The 16,897-nt window shown below is 39.2% G+C and overlaps 1 protein-coding gene and 1 pseudogene across 4 annotated transcripts in view; both read left to right on the top strand.

Moving 5' to 3' along the window:
* The window catches only part of SRPK2 (SRSF protein kinase 2), a 243,120-nt gene that overhangs the window by 190,770 nt on the left and 35,453 nt on the right, over positions 1-16,897 (top strand). For all 4 annotated transcript variants that reach the window (XM_068973390.1, XM_068973392.1, XM_068973391.1 and 1 more), the window contains 4 exons: positions 4,525-4,633; positions 5,239-5,326; positions 5,546-5,633; positions 8,122-8,228. In XM_068973390.1, the coding sequence (XP_068829491.1) occupies positions 4,525-4,633; positions 5,239-5,326; positions 5,546-5,633; positions 8,122-8,228 (392 nt within the window). The remainder of the gene's footprint in view (positions 1-4,524; positions 4,634-5,238; positions 5,327-5,545; positions 5,634-8,121; positions 8,229-16,897) is intronic.
* On the top strand, positions 8,777-9,583 carry LOC138080315 (large ribosomal subunit protein eL8 pseudogene; annotated as a pseudogene).

Below are 16,897 nucleotides of genomic sequence, written 5' to 3'. Positions count from 1 at the left end.
TATCCACTGAGCCACCGGGGTAGTCCAGAGTATCATTATATTTTTAAGATTTCAGTTTCTCATTGTTTATTGCTGATATCTAGAAACACAGTTGTTACATCTTGAGCTTATAGCCTCCTATTCTCTTTACTCCGTAGTTTTAGTAACCTTTTTGTAGATTCCTTTATCTTTTCCTGTTTCCATTCAAGTTGTCTGTGAATAGAGATACGTCACTGAACACAAGCAAGTTCATGTGCTCGACCCAACAGTGAGACCAAACGGACTGAAACATCAGAGTTTCAAGGAGAGAAAGATTTATTGCAGGGCTGAGCAGGGAGACTCCAGGTGGCTCTGTGCTTCAGAAAACCCTGAATTCCCTGAGGGATTTCAGCAAAGCATATACTTAAAGGCAGGGTAAGGCCAGTGTCCCAGGGTGTGTGATCTCCTCATGCACAGTTCTGCGGTTGGTTGATGGTGACCACGCCTTAGGCACCAGTAAGTCTGGGGGCTACCTGCTCTTGATCATCAAGTAGTTAATTCCTGACATTTGGTGGTGGTTTTAGCCTCTGAAAATCTTAGGTATATGCTTGAGGTACAATTGTCTGGGTACTTCAGAGAAGAGTTGTGGCACAGGATATAGGGGAGGGGTCTGTCCCAGGAAGACCCCATAAGGGCCTCTGGTTACAGATAGTTTTACATCTTCCTTTCCGTTTATTTTGCCCAGTTGTGCTGACCAGAGCTTCCAGGCCAGGGTAGAATAAAAGTAGGGAGAGTAGTCTCACTTACATTGTTCCTGATTTTAGCAGTTAAAGCATTCATTCTTTCACAGTTAGGACTGATGTTATCTGCAGATTTTTCATCGATGTTCTTTTTGTCCTGCTTTGTTGAGAATTTTCATCAGGAATGCATGTTGAATATCGTGAAGTATTTTTTGTGTGCTTGTTGATCTGATATATAGTTTTTGCTCTTTTGGTGTGTTATTTGTGGTGAATTGCATCTATTGATTTTTTAATATTAAACAACTTTTAATTCCTAGAATATTCCCTACTTGGTCATGATGTATTATCCTTTTAATATGTTGTTTAATTTGTTACATCACTATCAGAGGGCTAAGAAACTAGGGTCAGTGAAAAAAATGATACTTAATATTTTTTGCTAGAAAATAGTTTGCTGAAAATTCTTCCAGGCTTTTGTCTATGAGAGAGTTCTGAACTTTTGATTCACTGTTCAAATTGAACCTGTCTTGTGCTCAGCAAGGAAAAGGGAGTCATCTTTATCCTGGCCAGCAGTTCGCCCCAGATAGCTGAGAAGGATAGTTTCAGAATTGTTTCCTTTGAAGCTTTCCTAACAAATGGTGCAGGTAGAGCTTTAGTTATAGTTTTTTGGGTGTGCTTGGGAGATAGGTATCGGAGTGGACTTAAAAATTGCTTAACAATTCATTCTTGCTCACTTGTATTTGTAATCCAATCTAATATATATTTTTAAAGACTAAAAGGAAAACTTTGGGGAATTCCCTGGAGGTCCAGTGGTTTAAGACTTTACTGCCGAGGGCGTGGGTTCAGTCTTTGTTCAGGGAATTTGAGATCCTCCAAGATGGGTGACATGGCCAAGTTTTTTTTTTTTTTTTTTTTAAAGAAGAATAAAAGGAAAACTTTTAAGTGATGAATGCATGATTTAGCTAAGTCATGAAGTACAGTTGTATCAGCCAAACCCCTAAGTCAAGGGAGCCATCCATTGCTGGGCCCTTTCTGGTTCTCTGCTTGATGCCATCAGCAAGGCCCTTGCACGGCACTGCTGTCACCCCGTGCTCCTGTACTGAATGATGGTGAAGAAGCGGGAGGAGGGGCCTTGTCTAGCCTTTGACTGTCCTCAGGATTCCTTTTGTGTGGACAGTGTTGTGTAGGACACAGGGTTTCCTCTGCTAGTAGCCATCGTGGTATGTGTTGTTTGCTCATTGCAGGGAAGTGGAGAAGAGAACTCATTTTCTCTTAATTCCCTGGATGCTGAGGCAGTTGGTGAGGTCTGCTGTGTGGAGATGTGCTCCACCCTCTTGGCAGCCTGAGAGTTACCATTCTGTGAGAAGAGACTGAAAAATGTTTGGAGAGTGTTGCTTCCTGTAGAAATTAGGAAATTAGGATTTAAGAATGCATGGACTCAGATTTGAAATTGTGTACACCAATTTTCAAAATAAAAATTAGGATCAGAGCTAAAATTTTGTATGCTGTGTGGCAAGGCCAAAAAGAAAAAAATTAGGATATGTTTGATACTTTCCGTTGTTTTTGTATTTTTGTTTTAATATTAACTTTTATGCCCCTCTTGTTTAGTTGGCCTTTTTTTTTTTTTTTTTTTGCATAGTATTCTTAGTGTAAGGGCTCCTGAGATAATGGGACTACGCTAGTAATTTCTTCAACTTTCAGTCCTATTGAGAAAAGGAACAGCTGTGCTTCTGCTGTGATTACCCTGGAAATAGTGCCTGTTGATTGTAGCTCACATGAACCGAACCTGGCTGTTCAGGAATTCAAATCTGAAACATACAGTAGTGGTACAGGTTTCTTCTCTTTACACATAATTAAATTAGTTTTAAATTTAGAATCTTTCATGTTAGCGATAATATGCAATTAAATGGTAAATAGCTTTCAATTAAGCTATCAAATGTTCCTGTGTAATAAGACTGGGAAACGGTCCTCTGGGTATTAAAAATGGAATGCATTTCTTACTCGTGAACAAAGCATGCTTTGGAGTCAGACCCAACTTCCAGCCCTGAACCAGCTACTTATGGTCCCTGAGACTTTTGTCCAGTTCAGCAGTGTAGAAATTACACCGTCTGCTCTGAGTGGTTGTAAGAAACAGTAGACATCAGTGTTTCCTAAATACTTTGTGCTGTGAAATATGTCTAGTTTCTTGACGAAATGGTTTTGTGTGTCTGAAATTTGTAGCATCTTCTGTGCTCTTGGAAGTTCCCAATGTGTGTTAAGACACTGGGCTCTGAGAACTCCTTTGGTCAAGAAATCTGCTCACTTTGTTCAGCTTAGCATTTCCCAGACAGAACTTCTCCTCCCTTCCTCCTTCCTCACCCCTGCTTGCTCACCTTGTGGAAGGTCTGCAACACATGTTTCAGTTTACTTTTGTTTCAGTGGATCATGATTTTGAAAATACAGTGCTTAGCACAGTATCCCTAGTTTACTTGAATAGTATTCAATTTCTTTTCCTCCTTTTCATTGTTAATTTGAATGATTTAAACACTGTTGTGAACTCAGAGCCCACTTGAATTTGGTGTAGTCTTGTATGTAAGTAATAAGACATTTTTTCTTCCAGTTTTATTGAAATAGAATTGACTTAAGCACTGTGTGAGTTTAAGCAGTACAGCCTAATGGCTTGACATGTATTTATTGAGAAATGATGACCACAGTAAATTTAGTTACCCGTTCATTTAATAATTTGTTATGTTTTATTCCTAACTTATTATCTTTCATTTCAGTTCTTCTTTTGCCCCAAATGTTGTTAGAGACTTTGAAAGTTCATAGAAAGTTCTTATCTAGTTAAATTCCTGCTTTAATAATTCAACACAATTTAAATAATGATAACATTTATAATATTTCTTTACTACTCCTTGCCCTATGACAGATGTATTGAGGGTGTGGTTTAGATGCCTCCTGTTTTGAGCATGAACCATCCTTGCTTTCTTGAGGGATTTGTAAGAATTCTGAAGATTTAAAAAATGAGAACATCTTTGCAATTAAAAAAGAAGCAGTAGATATTAAAGAATAAAATGTAGAAAAGTATTTTTTTAAGAAAAAATTGAAAAAGAGGAAAAAATAAAATAGAGATAAAAAGAATAAAAGAGTAATCTTACAATCCAGAGATGTTTGCTGCTAAATATCTTTACCTTTCTAGACTTTTTCTTGTGTGTTTCACCAAAGTGGTATCATATTAAGCATGCTACTTTGTACCCTGATCATCTTATTTACAAGGCAGAGTGAGGTCACGTAGATGCCTATGAAGCATCCTTACCTCCCCAAGCCCACCTTAACACTGAGTGCTCTCTCTTGCTCTCCAACCTGTTTCCTGGCAGGAGCTTGAGGTTGAGGACAAGTGGTGAGAGAAGCAAGTTCTTATGGTGGGTAAATTGTCATATATCGTATACTTCCTTATTGGTATGCAGAACTATGCAGAGTACACCTCCTTTGTTTTGGTGAGTTGTGTTTCACTGACCCCAAAAGATGTGCATTTAACTTACTGGTTAGAAATGTCCAGAGTTGGAATATACATAGTATGTGCACATAGACTTTAAAACCTCCAGTTACTGTTACGGTGTGTTGGGTTGGTTCATTGCTTTTTTAAGGTAAGTTTTTAAAAAATGAAGAAGCCTAAAAGAAAGACATCTTGATGAAAGATGCTCTTGAAAAAATGTTATATTATTAAACATGCTTCAAATCCAATTTTACTATTTAGAGATTTATTTACTGGTATGAACTGATAAGGAAGAAAGAGTTTCTATTACTATTTTTCTGGAAGAAAAAAAAATTTTTTTTTAAACAATCATAGGTGGCTATCATCCAGTGAAAATTGGAGACCTCTTCAATGGCCGGTACCATGTTATTAGGAAGCTAGGATGGGGCCACTTCTCCACTGTCTGGCTGTGCTGGGATATGCAGTAAGTGCTCCTGGTCGTCTGTGCTGTTGATTCCTGGTCTGGTTCAACATCTTTATTTTATAACAAGCTATTAAATATTAACTTTCTTCTGCTTTTATATTGGAGACTTATTCTTTGTAATTGCACCACACTTGAGTCATATAGTAGTTCATCCATACCAGAAAAACATTTCAAATATAAAATAATAACATATAGACCTTTCAAATTAGTAGGTTTTGGCTTTTTTTTAAGCTATGATCCATAATATGAAACTGTCTTCTTATAGTACACATACACATGTGTAGTGTGTGTGAACTGAAATAAAAGTGTTTTAAAATAATACTTGATCTTAACCATATGTGAAGATGAACTCTGATATTTATCTAGTGTGCCATAATTTTATGAGGACAGAACAGAAACAAAAAAGCAAAAAAGATCTACTCATGAAGCCACTGCTTAACTGTGGGCCCACAATTTGAAAAGTACTATTTTAAAGGAAGGTATTAAAAGTTTCTATTATTAGAGCTTATTAGAGTTCATTATAATGTTTAGTTTATTAGTCTAGTTTATTAGTTGTTACAGTTAACACTTCTGCTGTTAATATTTTTTAATGCATTTTTTCAAAGGGGAAAAAGATTTGTTGCAATGAAAGTTGTAAAAAGTGCCCAGCATTATACAGAGACAGCCTTGGATGAAATAAAATTGCTCAAATGTGTAAGTACTACAAATAAGTGAATGATATAAGAAAGGTTAATGACAAAATTTTAGAGGAGTTTTTCTGAATTTTACAAATTAATTGAATTTATTATTTATAAATTCAAATACTGAATCTTTAAAAAAATTTTCTTTTATTAAAATAGTTTTGGTTGGTATAGTGAAAATGACTTTCAGTCTTAAACACTTCTGTTCTTGAATTTATTTTTCTTTCTCTAGGTTCGAGAAAGTGATCCCAGTGACCCAAATAAAGACATGGTAGTGCAGCTTATAGATGACTTCAAGATTTCAGGCATGAATGGAATACGTATCCTTTCTGACAGTTCTGTTGCTTCCTAATAGCTGAATTAATATTCTAGTTTTTCTTCTCAATTTAAAAGAATGTAAATATTTCAAGCACTTATAAACTTCTGTTTGCTCAGCTGTATCACTCTCCACGTGAAACCTCTAGTGTCACCATATTGTATGATTTTTTGAAAGATGAAAGCTTCTTAATTATAAAGATGAGTTGTTCCTTTTGCTTTTTGAATGTGGCGGCCTTACTTCTAGTTTTGGAGAAGAAATGTGTCTTACAAGTGGAGCAAGGGCATCTCATGACCTCTTTTTTTCTTTGGAGAATATAATTTTTAACTGTGCTCCTGGTCAGTTGTTTGCATGCTTAGTAGTTTTGGAGGTGAGGCTCAGCAGGGTGAATGGGTATGGAAGGAGTTATTTTCTCCTTCTGCCCAGGGCATTACTAAAGGATAGCCCAGGAGTGGCAGTGACAGCAGAGTAACCTATAGCTTAGTGTTGTTGGCACAAGTGGAGAGAAGAAATAATGTCTTTAGTTTCCAAAATGCTGTTTGCATATTTTAGTATCGGATCTTCTGAGTTAGCTCTTTGTGTGATTGACCTAGGCAATGCCTTCATTTCCCGAGGTTCAGGAATACTGGACTGTGTATTCATAGTCCTTTGAGGGGTGAGTGCCAGGAGTGTGTCAAGAGCCAGGGTCTTTTCCTCCTTCCTGACCTTTTATTCTTTCCTTTATCATCTTTGGAACAGATCCAACATTTTGATGTTTGGCCTGTTCAAGCTTTAGAAACCTGAGGGCAAACCCTCTCCCAGCTTTCACCCTAGAATGACATCCTGTTTGTGCATGTGCGAAGTCCTGATTCCTCCGGGAAGCACTCCCCTCACACCTTGTGATTTGAGGAGGTTTTTATATTTCTTCTACGGATTCGATTCGAGGACATCGGCAAATTCTGGTGACTGCTGATGTTGCCTCTTCCTTTGCCTTAAGATCCTTTCTGTTAACTACAGGGTGCATTTTCCCTCTTGATAGATGGAAAGATGGAACTGGTCCTCTGTCCTGCTCTCCAAGTGAGCCTGTTTGTGGTAGGCACGGCAGCCCTTCCTCTTGCATCACATTTGGAATGTTGCTGTTAAAACAGCTGATAGACAATTTCTTTGGAGGAAACACCTAATTTGTAGGTCAATGGAGTTGACATCTGATATCTACACTCCAGTGGCTATCAATGCTTTGAGAATACTCTGGTGACAATTTAGAAAGCTTGGGCTGTGGCTCTATGTTTGCTATCAAGTTTAGACCTTGGTTTCCATGTTTTTTTAATGAGTTTGGGAAATAGTAAGGAACATCTCACTTTAGATCATCTATACATAAGTCTGTAGCACACTTGTTTTCCAGTATTGTGGAAATATTTTTCTTATTTTTATTAAAGATATTTAAAGCAATAATTACTATGATGATGTGGTATTAATAGATCTAGATATTACATAAAATATTAAATGACCTTTTTATAGTCCATGTATAGGCCCTAAAGGGTTTCAGAGCCATTCATTTCTGTATAAATGACATGTTTATATGAGAGACTTTGATGGGGCATAGTTCTGGAGGGCCAGTGGTTAACTAGAATTTCTGTTTTTTAAAGAAATAACAACAGATTCCTGAGATTTCATTATTATAGGTTGTTCTTATGACCATGCCATGTCCTAAATTGTGATCATATATTCTTAAAAACTTAAGTAATTAAAATTTTGATCTAGTGACCCAGTGAGAGATATTATTGAAGGAAAAGGTTACTGTGTTTGGTAAATTTCTGTTTTATAAAATGTTTTATGTGATGATTGGATAGAAATTTAGGTAGGCAGGCAGGACACTTAAGAGGGGTGAGTTCTCTTGTTCTTTCCCTCATGGGTTTCTGTGAGGTTTCAGTCTTGCTCATTTTCGTTAAGGCTTATTGTCAGGAGGAGTGTGCTGGACGGAGTGAGCCCACAGGTAAGTATTTTGTCGAGTCATGACTCTGCCACCTTTACCCTGTGTCAGGCAGGAAGGGTTCTTTAAACTCCCTGAGGTTTACTTGCCTCATTCCTCCCATTGTTATGAGTACACGTTAAATCCTATATGGTACATAGTAAGTATACTTAGTAAATGTTAGATTTTTCTGTTTAGGTGAGAAACAGTAAGCAGCCATTTTTTCTTTTAAATTATTTATCTTGGCTGCGCTCGGTCTTCATTGTGATATGTGGGCTCTGTAGTTGTGGTGCACAGGCTTAGTTGCGGCATGAGGGATCTTAGTTCCTGGACCACAGAGCGAGCCTGCGCCCCCTGAATTGGGAGCATGGAGTCTTATCCACTGGACCACCAGGCAAGTGCCACACTTTTGTTATTATTGATAATATTGATGTTACACTTTATAAAGAACTAATTATTTTGCCAGGTACCACAGTGATTCTGCTTTTAGTAATTGTGTCACTCCAGGAAATGCATCCAGAAATGATCCTTAACCCTATCCCAGATGTCTGCATGGTCTTTGAAGTGCTTGGCCACCATCTCCTCAAGTGGATCATAAAATCCAACTACCAAGGCCTCCCAGTACGTTGTGTGAAGAGCATCATTAGACAGGTGAGACTTATGACTTCAGGTCCCATCCTATATACCTAACTGGCCAGCCTTTCAACACAAATTACTGTTTGTTTGTTAAAAATATTTATTTATTTCGCTGTGTTGGGTTTTAGTTGCGGCACCCAGGCTTAGATAGCCCCAAGGCATGTGGGATCTTAGTTCCCCAACCAGGCATTGAGCTGGCAGTTCCTGCATTGGAAGGCAGATCCTTAACCTCTGGACTAATAGGGAAGTCCCAAATTACTGTTTTCTTTTAAATAAAAATAAAAAATATGTACACAGACACAAATCTCCCATTTTAAAGATACATATATTACAGTGCTTAACACTGTGAACTTGTTAAATCAATTTTATATTGATATTTACTTAATGATAAGCTATTCTGTCTTATAAAGAGAGTAATATGTAAATGTCAAACACACGTTTCTTTTGGCATCTGAATCTTTTTTCACATAAATGATGCTGTAAAATAAGAAATCGTTTTATCCAATATCATTTACAAAATGTTCCACTTAGAAGATAACACAGATAGCTCTCTATGCCAGCCCTTCAAGATGCCGAAGGGAAAGAAGGCCAAGGGGAAGAAGGTGGCCCCGGCCCCGGCCGTGGTGAAGAAGCAGGAGGCTAAGAAGGTGGTCAAGCCCCTGTTCGAGAAGAGGCCCAAGAATTTTGGCATTGGACAGGACATCCAACCCAAGAGGGACCTCACCCGCTTTGTCAAATGGCCCCGCTATATCCGGCTGCAGCGGCAAAGGGCTATTCTCTATAATCGGCTGAAAGTGCCTCCTGCAATTAACCAATTCACCCAGGCCTTGGACCGACACACAGCTACTCAACTGCTTAAGCTGGCCCACAAGTACAGACCAGAGACAAAGCGAGAGAAGAAGCAGAGACTGCTGGCCCGAGCTGAGAAGAAGGCTGCCGGCAAAGGTGATGTCCCCACCAAGAGGCCACCTATCCTTCGAGCAGGGGTCAACACTGTCACCCCCCTGGTGGAGAACAAGAAGGCCCAGCTGGTGGTGATCCTCACGATGTGGATCCCATCAAGCTCATGGTCTTCTTGCCCGCCCTGTGCCGCAAGATGGGGGTTCCCTACTGCATCATCAAGGGCAAGGCCCGGCAGGGCTGCCTGGTCCACAGGAAGACGTGCACCACCGTAGCCTTCACACAAGTCAACTTGAAGGACAAGAGTGCCCTGGCTAAAGCTGGTGGAAGCCATCAGGACCAATTACGACGACAGATACGATGAGATCCATCGTCACTGGGGAAGCAGTGTCCTGGGGCTGAAGTCAGTGGCTCGCATCGCCAAGCTGGAAAAGGCAAAGGCCAAAGAACTGGCCACCAGGCTGGGCTGAGTGTACACTACTGAGTTTTCAGTACATAAAAGTAATAAAAAAGATTCTTAAAAAAAAAAAAAAACAAACAGATAAACATGTAATGTGTTGTTTTTATTTGCTGTTTCTTAGTATTTGGATGAAGGGTAAATGAAAGATAATTTAAGGAATGTTTAAGTTATATAAGGAATATTTGTACTTTTGTCTTGACAAAAGAATAAGACCCTTCAGTTAGGGTGTGTTTGGGTGATGATACTTAAGCAAATGTTTATAGAATGGAAGTATCCACATATGGAAGATCTCCTTCTGATTAGAAATGTTTCCCAGATTTAGTGTTCTGCATGGAACATACCAGTCTTTGACTCATTGTCCTTAGAGCCTAAGGTAGGAAAGTTGCAGATATGTCTTATTCTGGATTACCTATTCTGATATAATGGATAATATCTGTGGATATTTCTGCAGTGTAAGTAATATCAAAGAGGTTGCTTGGTTTGCTTGAGAAGAGGACTAGGTGGTTTGGTTCTCTTTTTTTGGTCCCAAGGCCTAAAACTTGAGCTAGATCTGCCTGAAGATTCTATGCCTGAAATATAGACCTTAATCCAGAATTCTTAAATAAGAAAAGAATCAGGGAATGATTCACAGTTAAGAAATTGTGAATTTTAAGATGTGAGTGTCTGAAGAAGAAGCTTCCTGACAGTTGTAGAGGTATTTGCATCTTGGCATATGTGTGTAGGTTTTTAAATTTTTTAAAAAATTTGAAGCTGAATTTGTTTTGTTAAAAGTACCCTAGATATTGCTTTTGAAATTGTGTATAGGTCACTCTGTTTATCCAGTATGTTGTTCATCTCTTTATTTACCTTTGTTTTTTTCGTACTGCAAATTGGCAGCTTATCTTCTAACACTGTGGATGGTACTTGAGAAGAGGGGCTATACTGGCTTACCCACGGAGGACTGCACTCCCACACTGTAGAGTGCATGCACGTGTGCCTAGAATGGGTCCATGGGTAGCTTTTATTTAATATATCTGTTACCTTGTAGGTTTTAGATAGTAGCATTTTAACTCATTATTTTAACATGCCTAACATCTCAAGTGAAAATAACTTTCCTTTGATTTAGACGACGATTCATGTTAAGGGAAAATGTTAACTGGAGTTTTTTGATCCCCAAATGTCCCTGTGGTATATATAACTATAAGTGTCAAATCTAAACTTTAAAAAAAAAAAACCTAGTTAAAATTTTGAAAAAATTTGTTATCTAATATAAATTTTCTGCTTTATCTCTGATAAATCCTGGAAATCTTGAAAGATTTACATATTTTTTTATTTTGATGGAAGGAAAATGCCCATTTATTTTTCTTATAGTTAAATTTAAAATTAAGAAAAAAATGCACATTAAGAAATAACATTATTTATGACAATTCTTATTTCTAAATATGAAGTTAAGAAAGCATGTGTGTATAGTTTTTTTAATTGGAGTATAATTGCTTTACAATGTTGCATTAGTTTCTGCTGTACAATAGCCTGAATCAGCTATACATATACATACATCTCATCGCAGCTGAACCTCTCCCCCTCTAGCCCCCATCCTGCCCCTCTAGTCATTACAGTGCACCAAACGGAGCTCCCTGCGCTGTACGGCAGCTTCCCACCAGCTATCTTACACGTATGGTGTATAATGTCAGTGCTACTCTCTCAGTTCCTCCCCCCATTCTTCCCCCACAGTGTGCACAAGTCCATTCTCTACATCTCTATTCTCCCCTGCAAATAAGTTCATCAGTACCATTTTTATAGATTCTGTATATATGCATTAATACACAATATTTGTCTTCCTCTTTCTGACTTATTTCACTCTGTATAACAGACTCTAGGTCCATCCACATCACTACAAATGACTCAGTTATCTTCCTTTTTATTGCTGAATATGTACATCTTCATCCGTTCATCTATCGATGGGTATCTAGGTTGTGTCCATGTCCTGGCTATTATAAATAGTGCTGCTATGAACGTTGGGGTACAGGTTTTACATATTTTAACAAAGTGCATAATTTCAGAAATAACAGCTTGAATGTATATCACACAGGTTCTGTCATCCCCCTACTGTTGCCTTAGGTGTCACAACTTAAGCTTGGCAGTGTTGGGAGAAGATGAATTAGCAGAGGAACTGTCAATATTTATTTTGTATTCCAGAATGGAAAACCAAAATCTTGCCATTCTTAGCTAATAAAAGTGTCTCTAAATCTAAATAAGTTGTTCTTGAAGTGTATTGAAACTTTAATGTATACTTACTGAACAAATGATTTAATGAATGTAATCCTCACTTTAATTTATGTACACTGCTCCTTAGAGAGTAAGAACTCATGTAGTATTTTATTGGTCTAGAATAATTTCAAGATGGAATTTTGATTTTATGTGGTATGCACTTAGTTCTTGTAGGCCTTTTTAATAGAAGCTTTGCTTTTGCTTTAATTTAATCCCATCTTTATAATTTTCTTCAAGAAAAATACCATGAAATCTGGATTTTTTTCCCCCTCTAAACTTATAACTCTCAAAGTAGTATGTTGTTATATATCCCAGGCAATAATCTCTCTGCCTGAATTTGCTTTCATTCCCTTTGAGTCATCCTCTGGGTTCAGGAATTTTGATTCCTGGGTAATACCAGGAATATCCTTTCTTAATAGACCCACTCAGCTCTCTCACTCCCCAGGATACAACAGAGTGGGCCAGCTTTCTAATATTCTTTCACTGTGCAGCCTCCTTCACCTCTGAAGTCCAGTGTGGCTGACAGTGCTTCACTCATCGCTGTTGCACGCATCCCTCTCCGCTGGTCATCTAGCCACTGATCCCTTCTGGCCATGTATGTTTCTCGTGGTATTCTTTTTGTTTCCAGCACCACCTTTCTTAGTGGTCCGTATCACCTCACCGTTTTACTTCGGTTTATTCTGTTGACAGTTATTTTCCTCAGTAAAACTTCACTTTAACAATTCATATCCTTATGTAGAAACCTTTAGTGGCATTCTGTTGCATGTTCTGGAAGATCAATATCGTTGGGTTTCATGAAGCAATGTATAGAGTGATGTAGAACTTGGGTGTTGGTGTCAGATATAATTCTGTATGTCCTCAGGTTTCTGAATCCATGGATTCCACCAACCATGGATTGTAAATATACAGGGACAAAATTCAAGAATGTTCCAAAAAACAAATTTGAATTTGCTGTGCAGACAACTGTTACATAACATTTACATTTTATTTACAGTTATTTCTGTAGTATTTACATTGTGTAAAATACTGTAAGTAATCTAGAGATGATGTAAAGTATGTGGGAGGATGTGTGTAGATTACATGCGAATACTGCTGCCCTTTCATTATAAGGGACTTGAGCATCTGGGGCTCTTGGTATCCTCAGGGGAGGATGGATGTCCTGGAATCAAACCCCTGTAAATTCTAAGGGGCAACTGTATATGCTACTCCAGCTAAAGAACTTTAGCCAAGTTACTTAATCTTTTTAAGCCATAGTTTCATTATGAATAAAATGAGAATAATAATCGTACCTTTATTATTATTGTTAAGGTGTAAAGGGATGTTGCTATTAATAATTATGAATATTTGGCCAGTGCTTACTATGTGCAAAGCATAATTTTAAGTACTTTGTAAATTTTAATGTATTGAATCCTCACAATAAGCCTGTGATACAGGTTTTTTGTGTGCTTTTTCTTTTCTTTTTTTTTTTTAAGGAAGTGGAACCTGCGGTTCAGTAATTTAGCCCCAGTCAAGAAACAACCAGTGTTTGTGATGGAGCAGGAATTCAAACCCAGGTAGTCTGGGTTTGAAGTGTATGTGTTTACCATTTTTCCAAGCAACAAATAATATCTTTGGACTTGTACACAGCTCATGTCCAGTAAAAGCCATGGCTCTTCTTATTAACCTGTTTAAGGCCTTCCACCATCTGATGAAACTCCATGTTTCCCTTCCAAACCCTGAGTCAGCTCTTATCCCTTGGCAGGTAAATCTTTCCTTATTGATTAATTAATTAATCATCTTTTAAACAGAGCAGATCTGTTAGTGTCCTTCAGGTACAGTTTCCTTTCTAGAATCACCCAAATTAGGGTTTTCTTATGAATATTCAGAGCTGTCCCAAACATTTATAAACTCACGCTGCTTTACCAGGATTTTTGTACATGATTTTTTTACTACTTTTCTCTAGGTTATTTAGAGAAAATGCTTACTTTCCCATTTTTTTAAGCACCACATCTTTGATTCATTTCTTTTGTCCTAGTCTGTAGAAAATAACCATTCTTTCTTTTCTACCCATATTCACCCATTAAGAGTGGTATTTCTTCCCTCCCCAGGGAAGGATGGCCGCAGCCTGCACTTGGTTCTTTCTTAATGATTGCAGAGCCTTATAATGTAAGCTAATGTTTTTCACCATTGGCACTACTGGCATTTTGGACTGGATAGTCCTGGGGCTTCCCAGGTGGCTCAGACAGTAAGAGTCTACCTGCAATACAGGAGACCTGAGTTTGATCCCTGGGTCGAGAAGATTCCCTGGAGAAGGGACTGGCAACCCATTCCAGTATTCTTGCCTGGAGAATTCCAAGGACGTTGGAGCCTGGCCGACTGCAGTCCATGGGGTTGCAAAGAGTCGGGCATTACTGAGCAACACACTTTCACAGTCCTTTTTTGTAGGGGCGTGTCCTGTGCATTGTAGGTTGTTTAGACATATATGTGGCCTCAGCCCATTAGATATCTATGTCAGCCATCACCACCCCAGCTGTAACAATTAATGAATGTCTCTGAGCTTTGTGAAATACCCTCAAGGAGGCAAACTTTCCTTTCGCTGAGAATCATTGCAATAGTGGGAAGTGTGACAAGTACAGTTAAGTTTTGGCAATAGATTTAATTTCAAACTCTGACCCTGACAATTTGCTACATTGTGGCCCTGATCAAATTAGTTAGCTTCCGTAGGCCTGTGTCCTCGTTAGTCACATCAGGATGATAATACATAATTTGTGGCTTTCTTGTGGAGATGAGTTTGGAGGGATTGCTGGTAAAGCTTCCGGCATAGTGACGAGCACAGGGTGGCTGCTCTGTCTGCCCAGCTGCATTGTGAGCACCCTGAGTCCCTGACCACGTGTTATGGGTTCTACATCTCTTTGTAGCTTCCTTCATGTTGTAGGCAGTCAGGAATGAGAGGTTATCTTTCCTTAAATGAAATAAGAAATGTATGTTCCTCTTACTGTACAAAGTGGATGACCTTTCTGTGATCTGACGGGCTTGTAGATAAACGTTCCCACTTAGTTTTGAAATGTCCCAGCATAATTGAATCACTTGCTTTTCCAGGGTTTCCCATACACTATTACCAATCCTTTGATCATTTTTTAGCTGTCCTCATTTAGTCCTGGTGACCTTGTGCAGGGTCAGGAGGGGCCATCCTCTGGTGGTGATGATGAGAACACCCCCTTGCCTCCACCCAGGCTGCTTCTCTGACCTCAGGCAGGGTCTATTCACCCCCACCCCCAGCTTTCATTTCTTTTTCTTTTAGAATCAGCTTTATTGAAGTCAATTTTATGTTTTGCTTTTATTTCTAAAGCTGAAAGAAGAAATGGTGCTGTTATGGCAGTATTTGTTATTTGTGGTGCATTCAAGATATACCACAGATGATGGGGTTCTAAATACTGTTGCTGTTCTTTAAACACAGCTTTTACTTTCCTATGTAATTGAAAGGGTAGCTGATACTTTACTTTTTAAAACTTTATGGTTTAATTTCATTGCCCTTTCCAGAAACCTTTTGAAGAAGTGGCGGCTTACCATTAAATGAGGCTTGGTAAGGGCAGGGTGACTTTGCCATGATACGCAGGTACAGCGTGTAGCCTGGGATTTTTGAATCCTTATTCTTTCTGTTATCATGATTATCACAAACATGCATTATGCTCTTGCGGGCACTCCCTGTTTTAAGTGCTGTCTTTGTGTTGTGCTGTCTAGTCCTCACCACAGCATTAGGAGGCTAGGGGTGTTCTTACCTCCACCCTGAAGGAGGTATTAAAAGCTTTTCCAGGTTCCACAGTTACTGTGGGAATCAAGGCTGGAATCTGGATGGTGTGATCCAGAGTCCATGCTCTTGACTCTGGGCTAGTGTTGTTATGGAATGTCTACACAGGAAGATTGGAAGAATTTACATCATAGCATGTCTTGTGAAAAGTGTGTATTCATGTTTCTGGAGATGGTTTACTTTTACATTAATAGTGGAAGTAGCAATTAGATCATTTTAAGGTACATTACTTAATTGGTAATATGTACTGCAGTATGTAAGCTAAGGGACTTTCCAAACGCCTTGCTTTTTCAAACCCACCTTCTCGGGGGCGGCTGACTTTGCAGACAAAACCGAGAATCAGGTCCCTACCCAGCAGGCTGTTATCATGAATTTGTCAACACTTATTACTTATTTACCATTTATATGATCTCACTGGTCCTAGTTATCAATGAATTAATTATGATCAAGCCAATATTGTCCAATTTTTAGAATAGAAAATTGGTTGGTAAGCATTTTTATGCTCTTGGATTTGCCCATGTGGTAGTACATATGATTCTCTACTAACTTGAATTCTCCTCCTCAGAGTGCTGGGTATGCAACTCAGAAATTCGGGGAAGCTGCTCCCTTCAAGGGGATCAAGCCCCTTCCCCAGCTCATTCCTCTGCGCTGCTGCAGTGCTAGGCAGTGTTTTACCTTTTGTCCTGACGGTATTCAGAAGTGAAGTACAGCTACTTAACTTTCTCATTAATTTTCGCTGGTCAGAGTTGGAAAGAACAAGGAGCAGGGAGATTTCAGGACAGAGCAGACGAGGAAAGTGTCCGTGGCCCTCGTCCTCGGTGATTGTGGCAGGTGTTTCCCACACTTCTCAATCTAGCATGTGCTTGTCGGAGCAGCTTGTAGCATTTACCTCCTGTCTGTCCTCTGTCCTCGTGAGGAAGAGAGATCCTCTGGGAGCTTTAGCTTTCCCAGGAGCGAAGCCTCTGGCTTGAGGAGTGCTCTCTGCTGTTACCCTCCGTGTCCAAGGGACCAGTGTCCCCGTGTGGTGCTGTTGCCCTGGGCGCTCCCCTGCACGGCCAGCCCCTCTGCTGCTGGCCGGGTCTCCCTGGTGCTGGTTATGAGGCCTTGCCCATGTCATCAGAGGTCGCCCCCTCTCCTTGCCCTGTGTCCTTTGTTCTGGTGTGGCAGAAGAAAGGTGCCCATATTGTGACCAGAGTCAGAAGAGAATGTGCAGAATTGCTCTAGTTCCGTTTCTCTGTGCAGTTTAGAATTTAGGGGGAAGCTTTCTGTGGGTGGTGAGCAGGCCCTGGG

This window comes from Capricornis sumatraensis, chromosome 5 (genome assembly GCF_032405125.1).
Source record: "Capricornis sumatraensis isolate serow.1 chromosome 5, serow.2, whole genome shotgun sequence".
Taxonomy (NCBI): Eukaryota; Metazoa; Chordata; class Mammalia; order Artiodactyla; family Bovidae; genus Capricornis; species Capricornis sumatraensis.
Note: the sequence above shows the minus strand (reverse complement) of the source record. Positions and strands in the feature narration are given on the sequence as shown.